The sequence below is a fragment of the Chinchilla lanigera genome, unplaced genomic scaffold (genome assembly GCF_000276665.1).
Source record: "Chinchilla lanigera isolate Chin_1 unplaced genomic scaffold, ChiLan1.0 scaffold00010, whole genome shotgun sequence".
NCBI classification, from domain to species: Eukaryota; Metazoa; Chordata; class Mammalia; order Rodentia; family Chinchillidae; genus Chinchilla; species Chinchilla lanigera.
In genome coordinates, this window is record NW_004955411.1 from 22,971,833 (window position 1) to 22,988,756 (window position 16,924).

A 16,924-nucleotide genomic window follows, 5' to 3' on the forward strand; every position below is an offset into this window, starting at 1 on the left:
AAAAATTTTAAATGTATTTTTGACATATCAGTATTTTCAATTTATGATAGATTTGAAGAGCATCTGTACATACAAGCCAGGTTTTGATCCCTAACACTGCCAATTCCTAGACCTGTGATTTTTGGTGAATTCCTTACCCCCAGATTTTTACCAATATTTTCTTCTGCATCAAGTTCCGAGAGTGAAATGAGATCATTCATGTAGGCACTGCTTGTTATAATGATTCAAAGAAACCATTTGGTCCATAAAAGTAGGATAAGGGTTATTATTTCAAATGTTTTTAATTAAAATTTGTAATAGCGAATTTGAATAGAATGGTATCAAGGTTATAATCTCAGGGAGTATGTTCTGAATATTCAATATTTATGTATTAAAGGAGTTGTAAAGTTTTATTAAACTGGAGCAACTTTGTTCTTTTGGCTTAATTTTCTATTCAGGTGGCAAACTGGGCTTTGGCTCCCACATTGGGCTTTCCCTGAGAGTAAAGCCTTGTGAGTTCTTTTTTATTTAGATGAAGAACTTAAGCATTTGCAGTCGTTGAAATGAAAACATCCTCATTAATCTTCAGGAATGCATGTTCTATATAGGGAAGTGTGCCAGTGGGGTCCTACTGTGTATTTTGTCGTTCTGACTAAAAGCACATCTAATTTCATTTATTAGTAATCGTATGATGATGTACTGATGTTTTACTTCATGTGATAATCAGAAATCTTAGAATCAAAGATAAAGGGTCACTTTATATAATTTATAAATAAAATAATAACCGGGACCATTGCACATGCACCAATTCATTTTATGCTTATTTCCTTTTAAGATGTATTAATTTGATATAGAATTGGAATCAGCAAGCCCTTGAATATAAAATTATCTAATTTAACTAGTTTTTTGTGGTTAAAACCCATGCACATAATAGGTATGACTCATATATGACTCATAATAGGCATAAAAGTCTCTGGACCTTTTTCCAGTATCCTACTTCTGTACTTCTTGCATTTTACTTAATGTCTGGTTGTAGTTGCCTTTACTATAAATTGCTGATATCAGGAATAAAACAGTGTATGTCCTGAAGAGCTGTGCTCTGCCCTGGCGTATTCTGGTGCCCCACCTTGCCTTTCTCTTCATAGTTGTTATGATGCAGGGGAACATCCTAAATTCATTGAGTCGAGAAGCTGGTTGAATGGTACTGAAAAATTTAACACGTGCTTCTTAACTATTTTATATTTGTTACCTTTAAATCATAGTGATGTTAATATACATTCTCTGCTCACCAAAGTAATATTTACACTTATTCAGTGGTTGACCAAAAGCTCTTGTAGGCATGTCCTAAGACAAGGCCTAGTTGCACACAGAGCTCGGAGGAGCCTGACTAGAGCTGGGTGAAGGACAAAGTCTTTGTCCTGCCGTGGGGTTCAGAAAGTTGTGCATGGCCTTAGTTCAAAGAGACCTGCAAGCTGCCCATGTCCCAATTCACAGAAAAAGAGCCGCCGCCCGTGCTTCTGCCCCACTTAGCAGTTCCTGCGGGGTTGGTGCTCAGTGTGGTCGTGGCTCTCATGGTGCATGAGCAACCCCAAGAGCTGAGGCACGGGGAGCAACTCCAGCCTTTCTTCACACCTTGGCTGATGTTCCACCACTCTGGCTCAGCTCCGAACTCGTTTATGGAGTCTGAGGAGGCGGACCAGGAGATTGGCCTGGAACTCCTTGTGCTCATGAGAAGGGTTAAGAGCCTTGGGTCGGGATGTGCATTTCAGGCCTGGCTGGAGCTTTCAGGTACCTGTACTGGATGCTGTGCACACTGTCATGGAAAGTTTGTATAAAAATTATATTTGCTCACAAATTTAATGTTACATGCAAATTTAATATTTAATATGCAAATATTTATTTAGGAAATAACACATATAAAATAGTAAAGTATAAATGATAAGAAAACTTCGTCCGTGGTGATACATTCTTCTCTTGTTTGGACCCTTCCTAAAAATGATGTCCATTTCAATAAACTTTGTAGGATGTAACAGATTCTAATTAGATGATTCCTAAGAAAAGCTATTTTAGTACGTTGGCCTCCAAACAATAATTGACTATAGAAGGGAATTTATTTGATGACTTTCAGTCATTATGTTTAAAATATCTGAAAATTACATGTTAGATGTGGCCATTAGCTATGAATTACTTTAATTTTTGGATTTCTTATTCTCTTGTCACCTGATCATTGGGAGTGTTTGAAAAACAGTGGACATTCAGAAAGATTAAAAAGCTTCACATCCTTGTTATAAAAAGGTATTCTTGGCAGTTTTCATGTTCAGGTGTCCATCTCAGTTGTTAATTGTAGATCAGAGCATCTGGAGTTTGTAACCCAGATTCTGAAAAGAAACTGTAGCAACAACAGGTTGCTAAGCAAGTCTCTCAGCTAATTAAACAATGTGGGTAGAATTATTCTGGCCACCTATGCTGCTCAGTCATAATGGACCAATTAAAAATGACACTCACTTTCAGGTTTGTCAAAATTTATGTTAGAAATAAGTGAAAGTACTGAGGCCAGGGATATAGCTCAGCAGAACAGTGCCTGTTTGGCAAGCCTGAGGTTGTGAGTTCAATTCCTAGTACAAATAAATAAATAAATAAGTGAGAGTATTGATACTCCATATTCAATAATTTAAAAAAGAGCTAAAAGATAAATTGTACCAAAAAATGATTGAAACAGCCTAAAAGTCAATGGCGTAGAATTTTTAACCAAATTATGATATATTCCAAGAGCTATTATACAATCATACCATATAAAAATTTGCATACAATGTAACAAAATATTACTTTTTGTTCAGATTGCAAATCACAGCTCTCTTTTGATACAAATCAGCAGAAATAGGCAGAGTTTAGCATATTTCTTTCATAAGCATTTCACACTGTTATCATTTTTGAAAATAAAATTGAGACAGAAGGGAGTCTGCTTAGCTTATCCAGATTGTAATTAATTTTGCTACTTGGGAGTATTAGAAAATGAGGGCGAGACCCTCTAGTGAGAGTTGTAAAGTATAGTCATGGACCAAGACCCAGACCATGCAAATGCTTTCTTTTTTTCTGTTTAGAGTTGCATAAATGATTAAGAGCAAGGCAAGGGTTGGGAGCAGGGACAGAATGAGTAAGTGTATTTAGCCAAAGAGCATTTTCAAGCCCAACAGTGCCAACCTGTTCTGTATTTCAGTTATGCTAATCCTGAACTCTGAAAGAATCCAATTTTCATTTCATCCCATCCTTTCTGTGTTTTTGTCCATCTAGTTTTCAGAAATCTGTTTTAAATAGAAAATCATCTTTCCATAAATAATTATCCAAAGAGGTACTTGATTGTAACTTGATTTTACTACTCATGTTTGAAGGGAAAGTAAAATCTCTATGAAGCACAAGTTGACTAGTATTTGTGACTTAGATCGTTGTAACTCTAGCAAATCTTTATTTTTCCCTTTGGCTATCTCATGTTTTATTTTTTATTTCAATTTAACTAGCTATTGTTGATCTTAAACACATTTTACTTCTGAGTCCCTGATTCTCCAACAATATGGAAAAACTTAAAAATTAAAAACACCTAGAATCATTGCATGTTAAAAGAGCAGAGCATTAGAACGTTTCACGTCAACAACAAAACTCCCCAACCTGCCTATTTTTGGGATTCTAAAACTTTAGCATCATGAAGACTGAAATTTGTGCCTTTGTTTTGTTTTGTTTTTGCATTTAGCTCAATATGTTCTTCTGTTTTATCTTTTTTTAAGCAGCTGGAATGCTTGCTGATCCTTCCGTTGACTTCTAAGACCGGGAGCCTGAGGACCCCAGCTGGAGAATGCCTTCTGAACGTTGCCTCAGGTATACTTGAGGATGATTTCTTCGCTTGGTGTGTTCAGTGAACCTTGAACTAGTCACACTGCAGACTTCAGGACCAAGCACAGAGTAGGAGATGAATGCATGTTTGAAAACAGAAAGGAATAAATTAGAATGTGTGATTTTGGTGGGTGGTGGCATAAAGCCTAAGCGCAAAAGTCTAGTTTCTTGGTCAAATCTAGAGAAGTTTCATGGTACTTTTTTCTTTGTGAGTAATGCTTACTAGTCTTAAACAAAAAATATATTACTGCAAAGGTATAGAATTAAAAGAGGAATCAGAAAACTATGCGTATATGAATATAGCTCCCTTTAAAGAAATCATAGGGGAGTACAATGCTTGTTCTCAAGATCCTGATAGCATTTTCTTTTAGTGGTTCATTCATTTAACACATACTTATTGAGCCAAGCACTCTACTTGATGCAATAGGATGCAGCTATTAATAAAGCAGATAAGGGTTCTGCCTTCATGGAATAGGTATTCCTTAGGAGAAACAGACATGAAACAATCGTACTGGTAACAACATAAATGGAATTGTGAAAAGAGCTCAGCGGAAGTGCAGGATAAATACAGTAGGGCAATGAGTTCCTGAGGAAACGCTCTGTAACCTGCTGTCTGATGGATGGCATAGCGTGGGGAAATGCTCATGGCGGGAAAGAGCTTGGCACATGCCAACTATAGAGGGGCACAGTGTCAGAAAATGTACGACATTCACTGGAATATTTTCATCAGAGACAGCAAGTCTTCCTCTTCCTCTAAGGAAATAGAAGTTCTTCAGAGCAAAAGACAGGAGATGTGATAAACCTGGGGTCGTGTTTGTTCAGTGTTAAGAATTGGGTATATTTATTAACTAGTGAGACCAGTTTTTCCCATGATTTTGAAACTGTTAAGAGTTGAGGAGTTCTAAAACTGGTTCCAGAAATGGCATATCCCTACAGCAGGTGTAAGACCTCTGCGGTAGCCATGTGAGTTTCATTCTACTCCGCCAGTGGTTCTGAGTGAGGAGTGAAGTGTTTGTTACCTGGAGTAGTGGGTAGAGGCCAGGAATCCTGCTAAGCATATTAAATGCATAGGACAGCCTCTCACAGCAAAACCCAACCCAGCTGAGAATGCCCGTTCTGCGGTTGAGAAACTGCTCTGAACTGGTGTTCAGCAAATACCATGCATGGGGACCATGGTATCTGTCTGCCGCTACCTCAGCCAAATGACTTACTCCTGGCTATCAAGACCAGTGTGTGTTCAAAATGGTTTTTTTTTTTTTCCTCTCAATCTATCATCACTGCTTTTTGGGTGAGGGGTTGAGACAAGGTCTTACTATGTAGCCCAGCCTGGTGTCAGACTTGCAGAGATCCTCCCACCTCAGCCTCCTGAGTGCTGGGATTACAGACATGTGCCTCAACACCTGGTAACCCTGTTTTCATGAGTCAACTCCTATTCTGCTCTCCTCCTCAGTGTAATCCTCTCTATAATGATCTCCCCTGCTCCACTTTAACGCAGAAGCCTCTCTTCCCCACCTCTCAAATCCTTCCCCACACCGCTTGGAACTCTTGCAACATGACCATGTGCTTTCCTCTGTGTCATCCCCCTGTTCCAGCTTCACTGGGACCCATCCTCCCCTGAGGACCACTTCTCTGGTAGCCCTCTCATGCAGTAGCATTGTTTCCTCACATCTCATGCGTTTCAGGGATAGCTATCTCTACTGATCCTGCTGGGTTGTTGTCCTCCTGGGGCATAACTGTCTTCATAGGTCATTACTTCTTAGACTGGTTGTTTGAGGAAGCTGCAGCAAGACATGGTTTTCCAATGTGGTTATCTTTTTCTTATCCCCTTTTCCTCCTAGCTGTGGTCAGAGTCATCTCCCCTCAGTCTCTGAGTACTTTGGCACCTGACTTGCAGTTTTCCTCCCCACAACAAACCCTTCACAACTTCTCAGGGCCTTTAGTGTCAGGAAAGATCTGACCTGCTTCATGGACCTCAGACCCTCAACTTATTAATCCCTAAAGACGTCTCGTTCCTCTTAACCACCCACTCCCATGGTCACACCTTGGACCTTGTCGTTCAGCAATTGCTCTACTTCTGAAATCTTTACATCAATTGCTTTACTCTTACCATGCCTTCCTCTCCTTCTACTTGCCCATTGACCTACCCCCACGAGGGTTGTACTTAGCCCTTTTAGCCAGGTCTGATCTGCTGGCCTCACTACTTTCTACAAAAGCATCAAAGCTTTCCCTTTCTCATTTTCCTTCTTGACCAGTTTAGAGTCTGTCACTCTTGTTGCATCCTTCATTTCTCTTATTCCTGGTATTTTTGATACATTTGCTGAAGAAAACCCCAATCCAGATGAACTCAGCTATCCATATTTACATGCCTATGTAATCTAGTGAAGAGTGGTTCACAAAAATGTTTAGATTTGTCAAGCCAAAAAATGCTCAAAGTTGCAGTATATGTTTCTGATCCACCTGTTCCGTGCTACTCAAGGGGACAGCCTTTTCCCACAACTAAGCCAAATTTTGCTTCCGTGCTTTAAATCCCATCTTTCTCATCTTCTCAGCAACCGTTTTTGGCCAACTCTCAATATATTCTTGAGACGCAGTTGTGCTTCTGTTACCCACTTTTTACAGATCAGTCACAGATGTGTATCTCTAGCTAAGACTTCTTTCTGAGCTCCAGATCCATGAATCAAACTATATATTTGACATCTGCTCTTGTGAGTCTTAAAGATAACTTAAACTTCACATATCCAACTGAACTTATCATCTTCCTTTTCTGCAGTTTTCATGCTATTTCACTAGTCCCCTATTCGGAGAATATCAAATTATATAAACTTGAAATGTGGGTACCTTGGTGGGAACCTCCTTTCCACCCAACTCCATATATAGTCATCACCAAGACCTCTAGACCTCTCCTCTGAGTAACTTTCAAATTCATTCACCTCTCAGAAGTTCTATCCACGTATTCCAATCCAAGGCCAAAGTCTATAACTCATCTCAAAATAGCCACTACTCTAGAACTCTGCTAGTGTAGCCCAGACTGCCTAACTGCTCTTGTTACTATGGCCTGAATGGCATTTTCTGGGACTTCCATGGCTCTAGAGTAACCTGGCCTTGACATCCTGCATCAGTGGACTTTAGTCTCTGCTGCTCAGGTATCTCCTGGACCAGGCATGCTGTCCCTTGTCCTCAGGGCTCTGGCCATTAACCTTCTGTAGACAAATTTTCAGGGTCGTGCCCACTTCTGCCACAGGGTCAGAGCATTCACTGTTCTCCTGCCTGAGAAGCTTCTCTCTTCTTTTTACCAGGGTAACTTACACTGTCCATTAGCCTGTATGTCAAGTGCTACTTCTTTAAGGAAGCCAGATTACTTGATTAATGTGTAACTACTCTGCTAAACTGAGTGTTCCACAAGGACTAAGACAGTATCTGCTTTGTACAGTTTTATGCCAGTACTGTCCTAGCATAATAAGGCTGAATAATTATTTGTGGGGTGAATAAATGAGGGAAAGAAGGATTCAAAATTATTCATTTATAATTGTATTCTTTTTGCAGTCTTCATTATCTCTGAATTACTCTCCAAGTATTATCCTTTTTGCTTATTATTATGGCCATGACTATTAATTGTTAACATTCAATTTAAAGACTTATAAAATGTAAAGTATATAAAATAAAATTAAGTCCCATTATAGAACCTTTTAACAGCCTTCCCACTTAATTAAATGGGATTCTTTTACTATTAATGTATTTATATGAATTTAATTTGTATACTATATTTGACTGTGCTATTGAAGTGATGGGACACTTGATAATCAATAGGATGAATTAAGATAATCAGAAATAATTATATTACCATTCAGAATTTTTGCCCATTCTTTTTCCTTTTAGTGTAATCTATTTAAGAAATGAGGCCTTTGTGCAACGTGATAACAAGGAATGTAATACTTTATTGGTAGCCTTACTTGAAAATACTCATTATTTTTTTTGTATATCTGAGTATTAGGTAAACATTGATACAGAAATTCACTTAAATTTTAAAATTTGAAATGTGGACATTTAAAACTATATTGTCATTTTGGAATTTACATCCTAAAAATTGAACTCAGTCTAATTTTATTCTGTGAAAATGAGACCATGTGGGATTTCTATGGTCAAAAATGTTAACTCTCTGAGCTCAAAGTAGCAATTTGCACTGAAGCAGTGGTCCCCTATTAGTAGGGTCTACAATGTTATGAACATCATGTTCTGCATTTGATTTATTAGTTTGTGCCATCAGTTTCAGAATGAAAGTTACAGGCTCAAAGTCATGAATACTCCCATTGCCTGAGACCCCGCGCATTAATCTCCCCATTACTGGAGGCTGACATACGGCTCATCAAGTGGTTACTCCCTGGCATTACTAAAAAGCAATCTGCTGCCTGGGGACTCCAGGGCTTCCCATGGTTGTACCAGGGTTTAGGCTTGGCCCTTTGAGATACAGGACAATCAAGGACTATTCCTTGATTGGGGTCACCTGAAGCCCTCCCATATAGGGTTGAGATGAAAAGAAATAGAAAGATATATATATATTCCGTGGGAAGTTGTAGACTTCCCGATAGAAGCAGAATTGAAAGCGTACATAATTTACAGCAGCCATATTAAAACAATATAATGAAACAAGCCAAATTAATTTTAACAGTCTATTTTGTATAACCTAAAGTGCCAGAAATAGCATATTTAAACATGCAATCAATGTAAAAATGTTAAGGCGATATTTTGCCTTCTCTTTTTCGTACTGCCTTTGCCATCCAGTATGCATTTTACACTCACGGCACATCTCAGTTTGGAGCGCTCAGTATTTGGTGTGCTTAAAAGTTACACAGCTTCTGTACTGGACAGTGTAACTCCGGATGCCCTCAGTAAAAAGGGTTTCTTTGGGGAAGCCAAGATGCCCACGGCATTACCTGTGAATTTTGAGGTGATAACATTTTCTTGTACTTTGTATGTTTTCCCAGTAATTTAGGAAGTTTTAAAATATGTGGTTTTTCTTTTTTCTTTGTTTCCAAAGTAGTGATGGGAGTTCCTCTAAATTGGGAGGTTTTACTTGCTAATTTGATGTATGGTACAGATGCCAAGGGAGCTGATCACAAGTCCGCTCCCTCCTCCTTAATGTAAACATAGGTACCGTGTAGTCTTTGATTCTTTCCTCCCTGGCTTAGGATTGTTACTTCGTAAGGTGCATGTGTCCCCTCCCAGCTGCGTGCTGTGGTCAGTGTGCCTTCAGGTTCAGAGGGTTAAAGTCTTTTGCAGATTTACCTCCGAGCATTGAATGAGAAGTTACTTTTAATTTTGGAATATGATAATGACTTGTTGATTAGTAGGTCTTTATTTCTTGCCAAATCTTGGAGTATTTGTTTCTGTTTTTAAGGAATCCTAACACATTGGTTTCAAAATATTTAGGGTTTTGTGCCAAGTGCTGTTGTAAATATTTAGCAAGCTCTTTTCTTCAGGCTTGAATATTTGAAGGCATGCTGAAAGATCTTGTAAAATTCCGTAGCATCACTATTGTTTTAAAACCGAGCCCTTTATTCTTTGCCAAATTTCAGTTTACAGCTGCGCATCGCCTGGCAAGGTTTATTCATTCTCAGGAGATCATTAAAATGCAAATACTGAGGCTTAATGAGAAGGATGTGAGTTGTGGCGCTATATTTGGACCATGAGTAAGGAAACCCTTTAAGGCAATTATTTTAATATACTCTTCCCTACCGTTACAAATGACGTATCAGAATGCATTTATTTAGCATTTAAGGTGATAAAACAGAGGAGAAAAAATGTGAAAGAGTGAAGTATATTTTTTAAGATTACAACAATAAAAATCCATAATAATTCTGAAACTTTTAATCACTATAACAAATATTTTTGAACAGTGATTTCAAACAGTTTCTTATTATAATCATTTCATTATGTTCATGTATACTATCCTATAGGACTGATTTTGAGATTAATTTTACATGATGTAGACATAAAATCAAGAGTCTTGTGATTTTTTTTTTTTTTTTTGGTCCCCTTAAGCATGAAGTTTGGAGATCTTCTTTACAGATTATCTTTTTTTAAAGTAGAAAGGGGAATTATATTACTACACTTCTGATGTTATATTTTCAAAATGCCTGATCTAAGACTTTCAATTTTCTTATCTATAAGATAGATAACAGAAGTACCTGCCTCTTAAGGTGACTAAGAAGATTAAATGAATTAATAATTGAGCATGGTAGGCACTATGTGTTTGTTAAATATATAAAATATCTTCCTCTTAGGAAAGGTTTTTCAAAGATTATTCTTAAACTATACTTACATGGTGTAATATTTCTTTTATTATTCAGTTTCATTTCTTTGAGTGATGCTAATTAATCTCTATTCTAGGCTTCACTAAAAATTTATAAAAAATTATTTATGCTTCTGAACGTGATATTCAATTACTTATTTTAACAAATTTTTTGATAGCTACAACCACTAGATGAATATCAGTGACAATAACCATCTCAAAACTCACTGTCTCATGCCAGCTGAAAATAATCTTCCCACCTTCCCACGACAGCTTCCTATATTATCACCCCCTGTCATGTTCATTTATTTCCATAGTTCTGATATTTCTGATGCTTCCCAGTCAAAAATGTCCAATAAAATTTACGGACTGCACTCTAGCACTTCTTGGGAAGCATTTGGTTAATTTTAAGATGATGATTGGTGCTTAACTATAATTTACCAATCAACTGGCACACTGGCCAGGCGGAGCCCTGTCACACCCGCCATGCTAACAAGACTGGCATGACCCTGGCTCCTTTGAGCAACTCCTTCATGTTCAGAGGCGGGATTGGATGCAGGAATGACAAGTGTGTGGGAGTGGCTGGGAGTTACCTTTGCTCAGCTTTGAGAAAAGTCAACTGTCCAGAAACAGTGCTTGATGGCCCTTTTGTTCTTCTCAGGGTAACTTCTTACCAGCATACCGCACTCATCTCAGCCTAGAACCTACCCTGAGATTTCAAAGCATGCTGAGAGGTTTGTCGATCTGAACTGGAATTGCTCATAGCACTTGCTTTGCATTTTAGGAAATTCTAGATTTTCACCTAGGAGTTTTGAAAGGATATAAAGGTAAGATAGACAGTAGAGGGGTAAGCGTCACAATGAATAAATTTAGCAACCTCACAAAATAAACCTAGTACTGTATAATGATATATGTAGACATTGAAGGCTGATAATATAATATGAATAGATTACTTTCAACTTTAGATTTTTAACTTACAGAAGCATTTCTTTTGCTGTTCTCCTTGTGAAACATAATTTCACTTGCAGTTCTTTCCCCCTTAACCAGCATTTGCTCAGTTTTCTTATATTCGTTAATGGAATGTCTTGTCCTGTGGGAAGATCCGGTCAGGAACAAAGCTGGAGAAAGAATAGGAGGTAAGAGAGAGGCTCATAAAGTGGTAAGACTCTCCCTCTCTCTCACACAAACACACCCACAGCAAGTTTCACATTGGGAGATGAACCCACACTGAGGACAGGGGTCTAGCAGCAGTTTCACAGATTCAAAGACACAGATGGGCATATACACAAACACAAACTCACAAACTAGTCAGAGAGAGAAGGAGACCTGGTGGAGAGAGCAAAGGGAAAAAATCAGAAAAAAAACTCCCCCAAAACAAACCAGGACCAGACAATAACAGAGGAAAAAAAAAGGTAGAAATTTGAAGGTTAAACTCAAAGTGTGCTAGAGGCCAAGTTCCCTCAGTTGGTGTGAAAAGACAGAGAGCATCCAGGAAGCAAGGCTGGTGAGAGGAAGCAAGTCAACTCAGGCCAGGCAACTGAGTAACTTAGTGAGACTCTGTCTCAAAATTTAAAAAAAAAAAAAGACAGGGAATGTAGCGCAGAGCAAAGGCCCTGGGTTCAATTCGTAATATAATCAATCAAGTAAGTAAGGAAGCAATCAATTGCTCTTCTTTGTAGTATTCAAGAAATGCTGACAGGGCAGAGGCTCTGCCACTCAGAATCTCACAATGACAGCGTCCTGGCTGCACTGAATCAGCAGAGAAGTGACGGCATACTCTGTGATGTCACCCTGATTGCTGAGGAACAGAAATTCCATGCTCACAAGGCAGTCCTGGCAGCATGCAGCGACTATTTCCGGGTAAGTTGAGGTAGCTTGCTTGCTTCTTTAGGATATCAATAAGGAAAAGTCATGGTGTTTCCTGGACTGTCATTTAACCACGAGCCAAGGAGGTGGTCATTTCCAGAATTTGAACGCTGGGTTATGTGTCTTTCCTGAGCACAATGAGACCCGGGGATCTTTCCAAGTTCAGAATACTCGGTAAAACAATTGATGAAAATAAAAGTTTTCCCTAAATATATGTTGTGTTTCTGATTTTTTAAATTTTCAATACATGCTCTTAATGCCTTGTAATTATTTGCTCCTACTACACAGATGCAGCTGACCCCCTGAAACTTTATGGTTGACATGTAAGTTTGAAAACAGTGTGTTGTCTTGTTTGGTAGAGCTGTGGAGTTTGATTTCCAGTAGCTAATTATATGTGGTGATATGATTGCCATTATGTTGAAAATGAAAGTGTACAGAATGTTTATAGTTGATGAAGTGCCATGTATTCAGCATTGCCTGTGATTTTGGTGGACAAAGGGCTTTATGGGCAGATCTCATTTAGTGTTCAGTTTAAAGCATGTACGTACTATTGAAATTACCACTTTCCATCTAAGGAGACTGAATCTCAGAGGTTAAGTAATTTGCTCTATTGTAAAAATTAAATAACTAGTTGCAGAGTTCCTAAATAGCAGATCTGGAGCTAATATCTCTGTCTAACTCTTAAGCACTAGTCTTTTCTAACTCCAGATATAGAGGGAAATGATTCGCCAGAAATTGTTTTGAAATTAATTTCTGAGTATACATTTTAAAATTCTTATTTAATTTTTCAATATAGCTTCAGCAAATTAGGTAATATTTTTAAACATAACAGTATGAATCTCTATATGAACAGGAAAGTAACTTTGTATCATTTAAAAAGTTTCCCTCACCAAAATCTCTAAATTATACAGAAACCAGTGTAGACCATGGGCAATCCATTAATTGGCTTGGGTGTTTAAAATGACTTTTGTTTTGATTTTGTACACATTATGTTATACATGTTTTGTCTTCCTGTAGATCACAGTGTAGCTCTCTTCATGATTAATTTAGGTTTCTGCCATCTAGGTTTTGAATTTAATATTGGGAAATGGCTTGGTTTTGTGCGTGTGTACATCTAACGGTATGAACAAATACATGCACATGGGCACAAGAGACCATTTCAGTTCTTGGCACTTTTCAGCGATTTTTGCTGCCCTCCAGTTTTCATCTCCTCTGCCACAGTGTTCCTCATACTCTGGCAGAGTATGCCCAGAGGTCTCCTTTGTAAGCCTTCTGTCGGGAGCTAGGGATGTAATTCATAGAGTTCTTGCCCATATTTGAAGCCCTGGCTTTTTGACATGATGACTAAATTCTGTCAGCAATAGTGCAAACCTTAATGTACAGGTACTTTCTAAATTTCTGTTTGTGTCCCATTGGCCAAGCAAATCACATGGGTATTCCAGAATTGGGGTAAGAACAGGATGAGAAAAGGAATGGGTAAGGGAAGTAGAAGAATTCTTTGGCATTTTTGCAACTGAGAGCAGTCAAGATCTATCAAAGATATGATATTTTATATTTTCTTTTTTCTTTTTTTGGTACCAGGAATTGAGCTCAGGACCTTGCGTTTGCCAGGCAGGCGCTGTGCCACTGAGCTACATCCCTGGCCCAAGGATTTTAACCTACCACAGTTTCTTAGATGTTGGTAGAAAATACAAGCCTCCTAAGTTAGAAACAAAGGATGGTTTATTATTGATAGAGACAATATCTGATTATATGTACACTGTGGCCTCAGCTCAGATTCCCACAGGGTGACACAAAGAGAAATTGTATTGCTGCACAAAGCCTGTAATCTTTTATAATGAGTGGTAATCGCATCTACCCTTTGCTTTGGAGGGACACATTATTAAACTGGCCAGTAAGCATTCTTTCCCTTTACACTATCAAGAGAGACTATATACATCTTCCAGGATTGTGAGCACAGCTACACTTTGCTCTGGATGGGGGTACCACCCTGCTCCCAAGGCTGTTTGCTATAGAAACATCCGGAAAGAGAGAATTCATAGCAAAGGATAGTCATTGTTTTATTCACAATATATGCAGAAATGTAAGAGAGCCATGGAGAATTGTCTCCCAGCTACCACATGCCCTAACCTACAATGATGTTTACTTTCCTTGTGTCCTATCTTGTACCACTAAAACTTGTGGAAACAGTGTCCTGGCTCAGTAATTTTTATATCTCTTGCAATTATATTATCTTGTGCTTTGCAAGTGCTTAATAACTATTAAATCAATGAAATGTTTTCTAATTGTCATAGAATTCCATGTGTATTTTAATTTTTACTATTCTGAATGTTAGAGATACTCAAATTATTCATGGGTTTTTCCTTCTAATATAATCTTTTCAAGTTAATTAAGTACTGTGATATAAACTAGAGTTTTGTTTATATTAAGTACTGTAATATAAACTAGAGTTTTGTTTATATAATTTTGATATAATTTCATTTATTTCATTTGAAATAATTTCATAATTTTGAAGCTGAAGTTCCTCTTATTCTGATTCAGGAAAGGTGGGACTGCAAGAGTAAGAAGCCCCAAACGTTGATGTAACTGTTCTTTTATGTTGATCTAAGAGTTGACATTAGCTTTTCTTGCTTAAAATATGAATAATGAATGAGCAGTTGACCAAAGTACTGTGATTTCTCTGGATCATCAGCATTTTAAAAAGAAAGTGTAAAATGACATTCTTGACTTCAAAAATAATGCCATTTTTAAAAAATAAGAAATTTAGGCTTAATTTCATGACATGGAAACAGCATGGCATTGGTCAAATGCTGTACCTGAGGTAGAGCAAGGGCTTCTTCTATAAGAGTGTACAGGAGTGGTGAACACAAGAAAATGATGAGGTTAGGAGTTAGATCTGGTGAGACTGTAGTTAGGACTGTGTGTATACACCATTGTTTCTCACAGTACACGGGAAATAGTAGGTTCTCCTTTAGTGCTTGCTGTTATTAATTCTCTTCACCATCTATGCTATGAACATGGGAAGGTCATCTTTTTTCTTATCTTAGTCACTTTCTAGTTGCTGGTACAAAATACCTGACATCTGTAAGTTAAAGGAGAAGAGGTTTATTTTAGCTCACAGTTTGTAGGTATTTTAGTTTATAGTCAGCTCATTCCAAGGCAGTGTGGCATAGCAGAGGGGCATAGCAGAGGAGAACTAGTCTATGGCATGGCAGGAAGGATGGAGAGCAGGGTCAAGAGAAGAGGAAGTAGACACACACACACACACACACACACACACACACACACGCACACACACACACCCCTCCTTCATTCCAGGCCATGCCCACAACGACCCAGTTCTCCTTACCAGGTTTCACATCCCAAAATCACACCGAGCTATAGACCCATCACTGGACTAATCCAGTACCCCACACCCATGATCCAGTCACCTCCTAAAAGCCCCACCTAAGAGTGTGTGAGGCTCTGGGGAGACATCTAGTTACAAGTCATAGCATTTGTTCTTCTGTTTTCATCTATAAATTGATCATTAGCAATTTTTAGAATGTGAATTAAGGCAAGTAACACATTAAGCAGAGTATCTGACACACAACAGACTTTCAGTAAAAATTAGCCTTTTCACTGCTTGGACTAAATTATCATTCTGGCCATGTGCTGCATGGGTGTTAGTGGGAAGAAAGGTATGTTCATCTTTTGGGTCAGCTAGTTACCAATCACTTTTCTTTTGATGGATTAGAATACCTTTTGGCTTTGTTCTTTTCCATCATTTCACTCTCTGAATCTGATGCCCTTTCTTACTTAGAGCGTTTCAGTAGCTAATTTTTTTCTCTTCTCCTGGCTGTTCTTTATCAAATCATCATGCAGGATTGTGTGGTTGACTGTCACTCCTTGCTCATATGAACACCTACATTTTCTGGCCAAAGAAGCAGATGTCTTGACTGTCTGATAGTTTTATATATGTGTTGGTAAGGTGCTTCACCTCACCACGTGGATGCTAGATTCCTAGAGTGGCCTCCATCCCCTCACTATCATTTACTCAGGCCTGTGTTCCGCTGTGTGTTTGTTGAATGTTGCTGCAACACTATGCTCCAAATGTACTCTGTTTCACCTCAGGGACTTTGCATTTTTTGGCTTTGCATCTGTCACAACCTACTGACCACTTAGTCTACCATCTCTATCTTCTAAGGTTTATCACCGCTGAAAATAAGAGTGATGTTCCTCATGCAGCCTAGTTTGACCATCCTCTGCCAGTTCTCTAGATTCATATCCAAAGTCTTTCTTTGCTGAAGTCTTAAAACATTTGGCTTGTTTCCTGCAGGACTTAAAGGTCATGTGCCACATGTTATAGTTCCTTTACCAGTAACATCTGAAAGCAGGACTGTGACTGGCTAAGAACTGGTGAAGTCTGTTACGGTACTATTGAACACAATTGCATTGGGAAATATTGAACCAGAGGAAACAAGAGAAGTTAGGAGCTTGCGTGCCAGAGCTTGTGTGAGACAGAGAACAGGTCCATTTCTTTTATCCTCCAGTCTTAGGAGCCCTTTAGATAAAGGAAACACATAACCTTCAGGGCTCCATGGTGGGCGACCGTGGGCTGTAGGCCACTCCAGTTCTGGAGGCTGTTGTTTTACATTTGCTATCTCCAGCTTAAATTCCCACAAATGCCTATGATTTCTGGCCAAGGAAGCAGATGTCTTAACTGTCTAACATAGTTTCATGTATGTGTTGGTAAAGTGATTCAAATATGACATTTTGGAAAGTTAAATATTTTAGCATCTTTTTTCTGTTAGAGCCCAAGTGTAATTTTTAGATGGGAGACAAGGGCATAGAACCTCTGATATAAAAAAGCTATGTCCCATGTATTTTTATAACTACATTCTGGAGTAATTATTTTAATAAAAT

At 38.3% G+C, this 16,924-nt stretch overlaps 1 protein-coding gene across 6 annotated transcripts in view; it reads left to right on the forward strand.

Annotated features, from left to right (window-relative positions):
• Klhl32 (kelch-like family member 32) overlaps positions 1–16,924 on the forward strand; it is a 196,728-nt gene that overhangs the window by 48,257 nt on the left and 131,547 nt on the right. For 2 of the 6 annotated variants that reach the window (XM_005377793.1, XM_013510928.1), the window contains exons 2-3: positions 3,759–3,849; positions 11,833–12,013. In XM_005377793.1, coding sequence (XP_005377850.1) covers positions 3,827–3,849; positions 11,833–12,013 — 204 coding nt within the window. In that variant the 5' untranslated portion in view covers positions 3,759–3,826. Of the gene's footprint in view, positions 1–3,758; positions 3,850–11,200; positions 11,290–11,832; positions 12,014–12,307; positions 12,343–16,924 lie in introns of those variants that run through there. The other 4 variants (XM_013510926.1, XM_013510927.1, XM_005377794.1 and 1 more) reach the window with 4 other exon arrangements.